Raw genomic sequence first — 13,040 nt, 5'->3', positions numbered from 1 at the left:
CAACTGCTGGGTGTGTTCACGGACATCTTCAACCTCTCCCAACTCTGTTCCAAAATTTCCAAGAAGACCACCATCATACTGGTGCTAAAGAATAACCAGGCAACATGCCTCAACAACTACCATCCGGTGGCCTTTACATCTATCATTGCGAAGTGCTTTGAGAGTTTGGTCATGTGTCATATCAACTCCATACTCCCAGATTGCCTTGATCCACGGCAATTTGCAATCCACCACAACTGGTCCACAGCCAATGCGATCTCCGTGGCCCTACACTCATCCCTGTAGCATCCCAACAACAAGGACTCCTACATCAGACTCCTATTCATTGACTCCAACTCCACCTTCAATACCATAATCCCTGCACTGCCCTCATCTGCCTTCTGGGTTACCCCTCCAAAAAACCCAATCCAATTCGTGAGACATGATTTTCACTCACAAAGCCGTGCTGACTGTCCCTAATCAGTCGTTGCCTCTCTAAACGCCTGTAGATCCTGTCTCTCAGAATACCTTCTGACAACCTACGCACCACAGACATTAGGCTCACCGGTCTGTAGTTCCCAGATTTTTCCCTGCAGTCCTTCTTAAATAAAGGCACAACATTTGCTACCCTCAAATTTTCAGGCACCTCACCTGTGGCTGTCGACGATTCAAATATCTCTGCAAGGGGATCCACAATTTCCTCACTAGCCTCCCACAACTTTGTGAGATACATTTAATCAGGCCCCGGGGAGTTATCTACCTTGATGCACTTCAAGAGTTCCAGCATCTCCTTCTCCGTAATATGTACACTCCTCAACACATCACTATTAATTTCCCCAAGTTCCCTGACATCCATGCCTTTCGCAACAGTAAATACTGGTGGGAAATATTCATTTAAGATCTCACCCATCTTTTATAGATCCACACATAGATGACCTTGTAAATCCTTAAGAGGCCTTACTCTCTCCCTCATTATCCTTTAGCCATTTATGTATTTGCAGAAGCCTTATCTGCCAAAGCAATCTCATGTCCCCTTTTTGCCCTCCTGATTTCTTTCTTAACTCTACTCCGACAACCTCTATGCTCTTCAAGGGATCCACTTGATCCCAGCTGCCAATGCATGTCATATGCCTCCTTCTTCTCTTTGACCAGGGTCTCAATTTCTCGCGTCATCCAGGGTTCCCTACTTCTACCAGCCTTGCCCTTCACTCTAAAAGGAATGTGCTTCCCCTGAACCCTGGTTAATACACTTTTGAAAGCTTCCCACTTACCAGCCGACCCTTTGCCTGCCAACAGACTCCCCCAACCAACCCCCAAAACCATCAAAATTGGTCTTGCCCCAATTTAAATTTTAACTTTTGGGCCAGACCTATCATTCTCCATAGCTATCTTAAAACTAATGCAATTGTGGTTACTGGTCCCAAAATGATCCCTCATTAAAACTTCTGTCACCTGCCCTTCCTTATTTCCCATTCCCCAAGAGGAGGTCAGATTTTGCCCCCTCTCCAGTCAGGCCATCTACATACTGAATGAGAAATTCCTGCTGAATACACACAACACATTTCTCTCCATCCAAGCCCCTAATGTTATGACTGTCCCAGTCAATGTTGGGAAAGTTAAAGTCCCTAACTATTACCACCCTATTTTTCTTGCAGCTATCTGCAATCTCCTTACATATTTGCTCCTCAATTTCCTGCTGACAGTTTGGTGGCCTATAGTACAGTCCTATCAAAGTGATCTCTCCCTTCTTATCTTTCAGTTCTACCCATATAGACTCAGTGGGTGAATCCTCGGTTATATCCCCTCTCAGTGCTGCTAATATTCTCCCTAATCAAAAATGCAACTCCTCCTCTCTTACCTTTCCTATAGCATCTGTACCCTGACACATTGAGCTGCCAGTCCTGCCCCTCCATTAGCCATGTTTCAGTAATAGCTATAATATTCCAGTCCTGTGTACCCATCCATGCCCCGAGTTCATCAGCCTTGCCCATCAGGCCACTTGTATTGAAATAAATGCAGTTTAATCTCGATTTCCCTTGCTTTTTGCCATGCTTTCTCAAACGATCTGTCCGGTCATGTTTTGTACACTCTCCCTAAGTACTCCACAGTCTCTGTACGCCGTACTGTATTAAAAAAACTGCCTTTTTTGAGTTTTGACTTGGTTTGTCTGCGTTTCACTTTTCCCCTTACTGCCTTTTGTTTCTGTCCCCACTTTAATTCCCTCTGACTTTGTGCATCGGTTTCCATCCCCCTACCACGTTAGTTTAAACCCTCCCCAACAGCACTAGCAAACACCCCCCCTAGGACATTGGTTCCAGACTTACCCAGGTGCACACTGTCTGGTTTGTACTGGTCCCACCGAGTTTAAATAATTTATGATGAAACAATAATTAACAAACTACTAACACTAACTATTATAGAGCTACTGCAAAATACTCTATCTACCAACACAACTTACTCACAACTCCTTGACGCACAGAGCCACATGTTGTACAAATTATATACAGAATTGCTTTACGCATAATATCACCTACTCATCCTGCATTGTCGAATTCATGTTTGGTGATGAGTCAGAGAATTCCCGATGGCGCTGAAATTGGGGGCGGTGCCGCTTTTGCAATGCTCTGCCCTCTGAAAAGTGGTGTACTTTGAGAGTACGCCGCACGCCGTATCTACGGCCTCCGAATGTTGGCGGAGGCGTGCCCCGTGATGCTCCGTACCCGACCGGCTGAGTACCTGACGGCGTGGGTCTCTCATGGTCTCATCCGTCGGGAACTCAGTCTGGCGGCTGCGGACTCAGTCCAGCACCGCCACAGTCGGGGGACGGCCAATCCACGGGCAGGAGAACACATACTTGGGGCTGGGGTCACTGTGGTGGGCCGGTTCAGGGCGTGCAAGCCGGCTGAAGAGGGGGGCTATTTTACATCCGCCATGAAGCACGGCGTGGCCGCTGCAGGCTGTCGCCATGCGCATGCGCGACCACGGATCCGGCAACTCTCCAGGTCGTATCGGCAGCTAGAGCTAGGAGCTCTATGCTGCATGGCTGCTAGCCCCCCCCGGAACAGGGAATCGGTGGCCGTTTTGTGCCAGTTGTCCTGGCGCAACCGTTTTCATGCCAGCGTGGGGACTTAGTCTCCAGAACGAGGAATCCAGCCAAAGATGTTTAAATATAAACATGGAAATCAAAAAAAAACTGTGTGACATTGAACAAAAGCATCATATCAGTTGCAACATCCTGAAAATCTGCTAACAGACAACTCAGCAGTGATCCCAATAACAAGTCAATGACTGGCACAACAAATAGTTACACAAGAATCATAATTTACATTGTAGATAACATTCTATCATTATTGTTAGTGGAGGAGGAGAAGGGGATCAGAATCAATTAAAAGTTCAAAGAGTAAAATGCCAATTTTAAAGGCAGAATATGGTACATTTCGAAGGGAAACAGCATTGTTCGAGATCTTACATTTAAGTTCAATTATTCTGGTTAATTTTATGCACCTTTGTACTTTATAATGAATTTGAACCTTAAAGAAAAGAAAATGGAAAACAATAAGTGCAGTTGCAAAACTTTGATAAGACCACCAAATCCCCAAAGTTGTGCACTTTGGTAAGAACAGGCGCCGGAATGTGGCAACTAGGGGCTTTTCACAGTAACTTCATTTGAAGCCTACTTGTGACAACAAGCGATTTTCGTTTCATTTTCTTCATTTCAAGTTGCTTCAACAATTACTCTCAAAGATTGAACATTCTGTCCTGGAACATTCCAGAATTTCATATGGAAAGCACTGGGGCATGAGGGAAAATCACTTGGGATTTATAGGCATAGACTGTGATAAATCTAGGAAGCAGGATTGGCAAAGGGAAATTTGATAACATTTTAGACAGAGAGGAACCATATTGTGCTTACATAAAGTGAAGGAAAGTTAAACAAACAGTTTATTGGGCCACAGTTAAAATATAACATCAGTTTTAGATTATCATATTGGGAAGGATTTTTAAAATTCTTAACAGCAAGAGCTTTTAAATATCTCTGAGTAAGCTGAGAGTGTAGTTTTCAGAATTTCCCAGTTTTTATACTGTTTCATAAGAGCATAAGACATAGGAGGAGATTTAAACCATTCAGCCCATTGAGTCTGCTTCACCATTCAATTAGATCATGACTGATCTGATGTGATAATTCTTAACTCCATTTTCCTGCCTTATCCCTATAATCTTTGATTCCCTTGCTGATTAAAAATCTTTCTCCATTTAAATAATAATCAGCTTCCTTATTCTTCTTACCAGAGTGCACAACTTCACACTTTCCTCTATTATGTTCCATCTATCAAGTTTTGCCCATCACTAGAAGTCAAGATATTCATTTTGTCTGCCCCAAACAGAGTCTATGTTATCAGTGGGGGGGAAGGGCAGGGGGATGGCAATATGATGCTGAGCATTACCTTTGTGGCACCTGTATTATTCCTTGTGTCTGAACAAATCTTGTTTTATTTGTATGAGTTTGTTCCCTCTCCAGTGCTTATACTATGTTACATCTGAGCTGCCTGTCTGTGTCCTACTCAGCAGCTGCCGTTCTTATGAAGAGTGCCTCTGACTTTCTGTCTGTCTGTATTTATACATCTCCCATGCTTCCTCTAGTGATTGCTTAGTTGTATTGTATTTACATTGTCCCCTTTTATATATACAGTGATGCATATCACCACCTCCCCCCTTTTTTCTTTTTACATATTTTCTGCATTGTGTTAAAGAAAATTGTACAAAACATGTAGATAAATGATATGTACAAGTTGTGATGATATTGATGATTATACAAAGCCAATTAATATTTATGAGTCCAATCTTAATAAAAGAAATTTATGAGTCCAAACTTTATGAATTTGTTCGGTTGATGGGTTTTTTTCTGTTGTTGACGTGGTGATATTGATATTGTAATTTCTTTGTGAATGTCGTCAGTGTTCTTGTTTTTAAGTAACTAACAAGTCATGATGAGGTGTTCAAATGGTCGAACCACTGATGTTGACTGATGTGGATTTTTTTGCTGTGCTTGTGATATCGATTTAGCATGTCACCTGCCTTGAAAGCTGGTGTGTTTGTTTGTTCCTGAGCAAATGTGAATTTGTGAGATTCGTTGTCATGCCATGGTGTGTTTGTAGTCTTGTCATTGTTTTGGAGTGTGCTGTTGCATTGTCCTTCATGTGCAGGGTTGTACCATGTTGTACAGGTCTTGTTTCATTGTTGTTGTTTCTGCCATTTCTGTATTTGTTGATTTCATTGTCGTACTTGTCATTGCTTTTGTCATGCTTGCTGTTTCTGTTTTTCTTGTTTTCGGTGTTGTTGTTGTTGTTGTGATTGTTGTTGCCATTGTTGTCTTTGTTATGCTTCTTGTTGTTGTTTTTGTTGTTGTTCTTGTAGATTTTGTTGTTGTGTTGTAGTTTGTGTTGTTGTTCTTGTTGTGCTCCTTGTTGTTCTTGTTGCTGCTGTTGTTGTTCTTGTGCTTCTTGTGGTTTTTGTTGTTCTTGTTGCGCTCAATGACTGTTCCGTGTGGATAATTTGAGTAATTCTCAAATTTATTGGTGTCAGTGTCCTTTGTGGTATCTGATGTTTCATTGAGCGTTTCTTCTTGAGGATTGTGAGACTGATCAGATGTTGCATTGATCTTGCTGACATCAGTCATTTGTGGTGGATTTGGTTCCTCTTCTTTGCTTCCTTGGTGCTCCTCATCTGGAGTAATTTCTGGTTCATTTGAATCATCTTTGCTTTCTTGGTGCTCCTCTACTGGAGTCAAAATCTTCAAGATTTCATTTTCTTGTGGGTAATTTAGAGTAGATGAGGTTTCAATTGATGAGGTCTCACTAGACTCATGTGGTTGTGGTTTGATTGTCAAGTTCTTTTTTACAGACGAGCTGAGATCTGTCAGTCTCGCTGTGATCTTGCACATCTTGTATGGGAATTGTGATTTCTTCGGCACTTGTCTCACATACAGTGGGTAAACTTACATTGTCTTCTTGGTGATTATGTGAGCTTGGTAGACTTTCATAGTCTGCTTCTGTTTTCTCAGATACGGTTGATAGATATTCATGGTCTTGTTCATGCATGGACTTCATTCTGGAGTCTTTAGTTGTCTCCATTTTGGAGTCTGTCAATGGGATCTCTGTGGAGGCTTGCATCGCTCTCTGTGTGGAGTCTTTCGTCGCTCTGTGTGTGGAGTCATGTCGTGTTCTCTCTGTGGAGTCGATCTGTGCTCTCTCAATGGAGTAGTTCAGTACTTGTTGTGTGGCGTCATTTTCTTCTTGGGCATTTGACAGGTTGCTGTCATCCAATGTATCGACGATCTGCCATTGCATCATGTAATTATAATCATCTACCATGAGTAGAGTCATGTTGAACTTTTCAACCATGTCGCTGATGCTATGATCAGCATGTCCGAATAACTCATCAATGTCTGAGTAGTATTTTTCGATAAACAAATCATCTTTTTTTGTTTCGGATTTGTTATTGTCCTCTTCATGTTCAATGAACAAATCATCTTCTTTGGTTTCGGATTTGTGATTATGCTCTTCACATTGGGTGGTGCAAACTGCATGTTGCGAAAGGTATGTTCAACTGCTGGTAGAGGTTCAGGCATTGTTGTGCCTTTTGAGGTTAAATTTGTTGGTTTTGTGCCTTTAAGAGTCTTGTTTGTGATTTCCGGGCATTTCCCCTTTTAGTGGACGTGGTTTGAGTTGTCCGACATCATGGCGCTCATGTCGTAAAGCGTAGGAATCGATTGCACATGTGCAAATCGATTTTTCTTTACTGTGCGCTTTTTTAGAAACTGTGCATGTGCGGCTTGCGCATGCGCAGATCCGTCGGCGAACGTTGTGCGACCTTCTTTTGGCTGCGCATGCACGGCATGCGTTATGCGCAGAATGATCTGCGCATGCGCAGAATGATCTGCACCCAAAACGGCTGTTTCCAACTGCACATGCACGCCTGTGGTTTCCTGCGCATGCACAGACCCAGATTTGCGTCTTTTGTTCCCCGGGCAGTTTAAAATGTGCTCAGACGCCAGTTTAATGTCTGCAGACCCGCGGAAAAGAAATTTGTTGGCGTTTTTTCGAGTTAAAAACTTAAAAGTTAGTTTTTTTGTGAACTGCACTTGTCAATCGCGATTTCCAGCGTTAAACCTTTCTGTTCTGATAATGATTGTTTGAGTTTCCCATAACTCATTCCCTGTGCAATTTTGTCTCCAAGCATTGAATGTCTTAAAGCAGCATTGTTACTGGTGTTACAGTAATCTTCACTTTTTTTAAGTATTACTTCTAATTTGGTGTTGTCTTCACCTTTCAAGGAATTAAAGCAATTATCAATTTCTCTCGCTGCATGTCTTGCTCGTAGAAGTGCTATTTTCATTTCTTCTGAGGCCGTGCTCAACTCATTAGCTACGATATATAGTTTGTACGTTCGTTGAAACATTTTCCATCTATGGCTTAAATTACCGGTAGTTTTCAGCTGCAGTGGAGTTCCCACGTATGAGTTTTCTTCTGTTTTCGATCTTGCTTTGTCTGCATCTTATGTAATCTTCTAGTAAGCGTTCTGAAGTCTCCTGGTACCATATATTATTCCTTGTGTCTGAATAAAGCTCAGTTGAAGTAGATGCTTTATTTATGTGAGTTTGTTCTCTCTCCAACACTTATACTATGTGATATCTGAGCTGCCTGTCTGTGTCCTGCTCACCAGCTGCCGTTCCTGTGAAGAATGTCTCTGACTTCCTGTCTGTCTGTATTTATACATCTCCCGTGCTCCCTCCAGTGATTGCTTTGTTGTATTGCATTTACATTGTCCCCTTGTATATATACAGTGATGCAATCACTACAGCATCCTCTCAGAAACTATGAAAACTGACTGAGATCTGTTTGGCAGCAGCAAGGTGCCAATCAAACTGCCCCCTTTTCTGTTAAATGACCTGTCTTACGCGCACTGATTGGATCCACTAAAAACATCTCCTGGGCTGGTGCTGCAGATCAGTTAACAGCTAACTGGAGCTATTTTTCCTTCTGGTCCCGCCTGGCATTCTTGGTGCCTGCAACATCTACAGAAATGTGGCAAGTGAAACTCATAGACAGGGTAGAATTTAACAGTCCCGATATGGCAGGGCTGTGCCGTAAAATGTGGCAAACCATTGAAAATTCCTTTCTCCTCGTCGGGAGTGGAAACTCCTGCCAACGGGAGTGGCTGTGAAGTTCCACCCACAGAGATGTCACTGGCATCCATTTCCTGGCCATTGGGATATTAGAGAAAATGAGGAATGCCCTGCAAATTTATTATTTAATTAAAAATTGAACTCATTTGTTGCAGGGTTTTCTATCAATCTTTATGAATTTAAAAAAAACATGGGCACAATACAACTAATTGGGAACAAAGTCCCACAATATGTGCATTTAGTCACATGTTTCCCTGCTCTCCTGTTGTTTAAGGGGCCTCAGCGGGGAACGCGCAGCCCGAGCCCACGCATAGCCTCATTTTGTACAGTGAGGTGCTCTGCCTGCCAGAACTGTGCAGCAAGAGATCGGGGTGCCCCGATCTGCGAGGCCCTCAAAATGACCCCTGACCACACCCAGCTGACCACACTATGGGAGCTTTTCCAGCCCCCCAAAACACCATACAGTGCACCACCGGACTGATAACGCTTGTGCAAAAAATGCCAGCTTGGCAACATGGTAGTGCCCATACCAGCTGGTAGTGCCACTTGGGCACAATGGCAGTGCCAGGCTGGCACTTACAGGATGCCCAGGTGGCACCAGCAGCATCAAGGCACTACCCTGGCCAAAGGGCCTCCATTCTCCTGGGAGACCCCCAAGAGTCCCAATCCCTCTGCTCCCCGTTTGTGGAGACCAGTGTTGAACAGTACTTACCCGAGGTCTCCAAGACAAAGGGGATGAATCCCAAAGCCACAGGTACCTCGGGATTCTGCACATTAGAGTGAGACTATCTGTCTTGCTCTAATATGCAGATTTACCAAAAAGTGATGCCGACCACAATGGGGGGTATTTACATCACAACTCCTCGCAAGATCGCTTTGGATCTCACAAGGCATTGTGAGCCGAGTAGACCCCAGGAATGGGGTCACCCGGTATATATCACCCACGTTGCACTGCGGTGCACTGTGTTTCGTGCGCAGCATGGCCATTTGACCGCGCTAATTTTTATTGAATGGAACTAGTTGGAAAGTTTTTTTTCTTCAATTAAGTAAGGGTTATTTTGTGCACCAAAATTTATATTAATTTCTTCTCCTTTATTCTTGCTTCGCCAGGTTAATGCTATACCTTCAAAACATTTCATGCTCATGAAATCTTAGCAAATAGTTTGATTATGTGATGCTCCTGGGCTGAATTCTCCACTCCCCGACACCGGAAGCAGAAATCGTGATCGGGCAGAGAATGGCTCGAAATGGAAACATTCTGTTATGCGGCAAGCTCCAATTCCGAACAAATGCTCAGCCCTCTTGTTAACAACGATATCGAAGTTTCCATCCTGTGCCGGAGGATACTTGCAAAACCGTCATTTGCATGTATTTTAATATCATTCGCGGCTTGAGCACTTCATGTTCCACCCTTCTGCGATGCTCCATCCCTCTTAGGTGGAAGTTTCACTGGGCGAATTGGTGCAAGTATTTACAAGCAGGGCCTGGGTGCCATGACTGTGGAGGGAGAGAGCGAGCTGAACAAAACTCTGAAAAAAACTAAAATATTATCGGGCTTGCTGGGGAGTTGCTGCCTGGGTCAGGCGCAGTAGCTAGATATAACTTCGAGCTAAGTCCATGGACTCGGGGTGTCCCCCTTAGGATCAGGGTTGCCTGGTTCAGACCATCATTGCTGAAATATGTGTTTTAAATGCAGCTCTCTGATCCTACTTACAGGCTCCAGGCTACTCTCACTGCTGGGTGCTGCCTGTGTGCTTTGAATGCCATGCATATAGGAGCCCACCCTTTGGACACCCTGGTGCCCGAGCTGTTTTATCAACTGGCTGGATATGGCTAAGCTCAATCAGGTGCCCAGCAGGTCTTCGCACTCCTCAGAAGTGCTGCCACACTGCAGAGGAAACAGGGGATCAGCAGAGCTCATCCCACCCAAAGGACACCTGTACCTTGGCCTTTGGAACACACGCTGGTTCTCTGCCCCTCTTGGGGCAGAGGCCTCACCAGTGACCAGCACCCATCCGAATCACCAGTTGTCTCCTCCTAGTGAGGCTGGCAGTGCTGACTGCTGCTGCCACCACCTCCCAAGTGTGTTCAGGAGGGTAGGTTTGAGTCTGCGACCCACCCCGGGGGCGAGGGTATCCCTCCTCTCCTTGCTGACTTGGAGCTGTGGGTCAAATTCTCAAACTCGGAGGGCAGATCTTCTGTGAGCCAGCTTCCTGGCAGCAGTGAGTGTGCGGCCAGTGGAGCACTTAAAACAGCTCCAGCTGTCAGGCTCTTTGATGCTAACTCAGGCATCATTGGTCAGAACGCTCACTGGGTCAGGGGTTGTTCGCAATTCTAGCCAGCAGAGTGCCAGCCTAGTAGCATGCCCTGACTCACTTACCGAATAGTGTCCCCAATGGAAGTGAAATCCGCATGTAATCCGCATGTAAACTGGCCTCCCAAACGGAGATTTCAAGCCCCTATCCCCATTAGCCATCTCCTTTGGGAACAGAGGGGACAAATTTCCAGATATTGACGTAGCTCGAAAATGTTACATGAAACTTAAAATTGAACTCACTCCTCTCTCCTCATTACCCTCATCCCCAATGCCTGAGGTACCATTTTCAGGTGAGTACATTTCCAACCCGTATTCACCTTTTCCAGTGGCTGGCGATTTTAAGGTCTGGCTTTACTGCAAGATGAACTAATCTGTATGAGGAGAAGTCGAACAGGTCCACAACCCTGTACAATGCTTTGTTTTTTCTTTCCCAATATAGTCAGTTAGATCCCCCAAAAAGCTGTATATCTGAAATTTTCAACCATCAGTAAGAATGTTACCCACTGTTGCAAACCATTGTGTAAATAGAAGAAAACATTTAGAGGTAACTTAACACAGATTTAAAGAAAGATTTCCACTGAATAAGTAAGAGACTATCTAGCTCATAGTCTATTCTGAATCCCCAGTTTTGAACATGACCTTAAACAAGCCTTACCTGGTCACTACATCTGGCAGATTCTCGTCAATGAACTTTTCCATGCACTGATGTTCAGTGGAACGTTCTATGAAGAGATTAAATGATTTAAAATACAGACCAAAGTCTGAGGAGAGGGCTTTCATAGATGACTCCATCTTTCGTTCCCTGCTGTTCAGAAAAGGTAAAGTTCGGTTCAGTCTGAATTTTATAATCAGGTCATGACTTTTGCCTTGACTAGACCTTGATTACAAAATTTGGAATATTCCATTGCTGCCTGCTTTTGGTAAATATTAACTGCCACAGTGAATGCTCAGCTCAATTATCTTGGTAACCTTTAGCCCCTATCTTCGTTTGTATCCCAACTCATCATGAACTCGCACTGCCCTCTTGTCCCGGCGTTAATATCTCCTTTGATGCAAACTCTCTCATCCATATTCACAGCTACCCCTTGACCTTGTTGTGGCATTATTTCAAATGTTCAGAATGCAAAGGGTTAATATCATATCAGAGTTATCCACTCGATAGACTCTCGGCGGTTGTGGCAAGGACTAAACAACATAGCGGGCTACAAAGCAAAGCCGAACAGTATCTCTGGCAGCAGCACACCCCTCACCGATGAACTCAATGCATTCTATCCTCGGTTTGAGCAGCTAACCAACAATCTGCTGTCGAGTGCCCCAGCAGCCCATAATTCACCCATACCCACCATCACAGCTTCCAAAGTCAGATTGGCCTTCCTGAAAGTGAACACACGGAAGGCGACGGGCCCGGTCGGGATCCCTGGTCGTGCACTCAGAGCCTGCGCAGACCAGCTGGCAGAGGTATTCGCGGACATCTTTAACCTGTCCCTACTCCACTCCGAGGTCCCCACCTGCTTCAAGAAGACCACCATCATACCAGTACCAAAGAAGAACCAGGCAACGTGCCTCAATGACGACCGACCAGTGGCCCTGACTCCAGCCATAATGAAGTGCTTCGAGAGGTTGATCATGAAGCGCATCACCTCCATACTCCCAGAACACCTTGATCCACTGCAATTCGCATACCGCTGCAACCGGTCCACATCAGATACCATTTCCCTGGCCCTACACTCATCCCTAGAGCATCTCGAAAACAAGACTCCTACATCAGACTCCTATTTATTGACTACAGCTCCGCCTTCAACACCATAATCCCAGCCAAGCTCTATCAAAGCTCCAAAACCTAGGACTTGGCTCCCCACTCTGCAACTGGATCCTCGATTTTCTGACCAACAGACCACAATCAGTAAGAATGAACAACAACACCTCCTCCATAATAGTCCTCAACACCGGCGCCCCGCAAGGCTGCGTACTTAGCCCCCTACTCTACTCCCTGTACACACACGACTGCGTGGCAAAACTTGGTTCGAACTCCATCTACAAGTTTGCTGACGATACAACGGTAGTGGGCCGGATCTCGAATAACGACGAGTCCGAATACAGGAGGGAGATAGAGAATCTAGTGGAGTGGTGTAGCGACAACAATCTCTCCCTCAATGCCAGCAAAACTAAAGAGCTGGTCATTGACTTAAGGAAGCAAAGTACTGTACACACCCCTGTCAGCATCAACGGGGCCGAGGTGGAGATGGTTAGCAGTTTCAAATTCCTAGGGATGCACAGCTCCAAAAATCTGTCCTGGTCCACCCACGTCGACGCTACCACCAAGAAAGCATAACAGCACCTATACTTCCTCAGGAAACTAAGGAAATTTGGCATGTCCACATTAACCCTTACCAACTTTTACAGATGCACCATAGAAAGCATCCTATCGGGCTGCATCACAGCCTGGTATGACAACTGCTCGGCCCAGGACCGCAAGAAAATTCAGAGAGTCATGAACACCGCCCAGTCCATCACACGAACCTGCCTCCCATCCATTGACTCCATCTACACCTCCCGCTG

At 44.7% G+C, this 13,040-nt stretch overlaps 1 protein-coding gene across 1 annotated transcript in view; it reads right to left on the bottom strand.

The window, feature by feature from the left end:
• The window catches only part of LOC140388219 (histamine N-methyltransferase-like), a 71,009-nt gene extending 59,682 nt beyond the window's left edge, over window positions 1-11,327 (bottom strand). Inside the window, exon 1 of the mRNA XM_072472024.1 lies at window positions 11,137-11,327. Within this exon, the coding sequence (XP_072328125.1) occupies window positions 11,137-11,273 (137 nt within the window). The 5' untranslated portion in view covers window positions 11,274-11,327. The remainder of the gene's footprint in view (window positions 1-11,136) is intronic.
• Window positions 11,328-13,040: the final 1,713 nt, after the last annotated feature.

Source organism: Scyliorhinus torazame, chromosome 2 (assembly GCF_047496885.1).
Source record: "Scyliorhinus torazame isolate Kashiwa2021f chromosome 2, sScyTor2.1, whole genome shotgun sequence".
NCBI lineage: Eukaryota > Metazoa > Chordata > Chondrichthyes > Carcharhiniformes > Scyliorhinidae > Scyliorhinus > Scyliorhinus torazame.
This window is presented reverse-complemented; position numbering and strand designations above follow the sequence as displayed.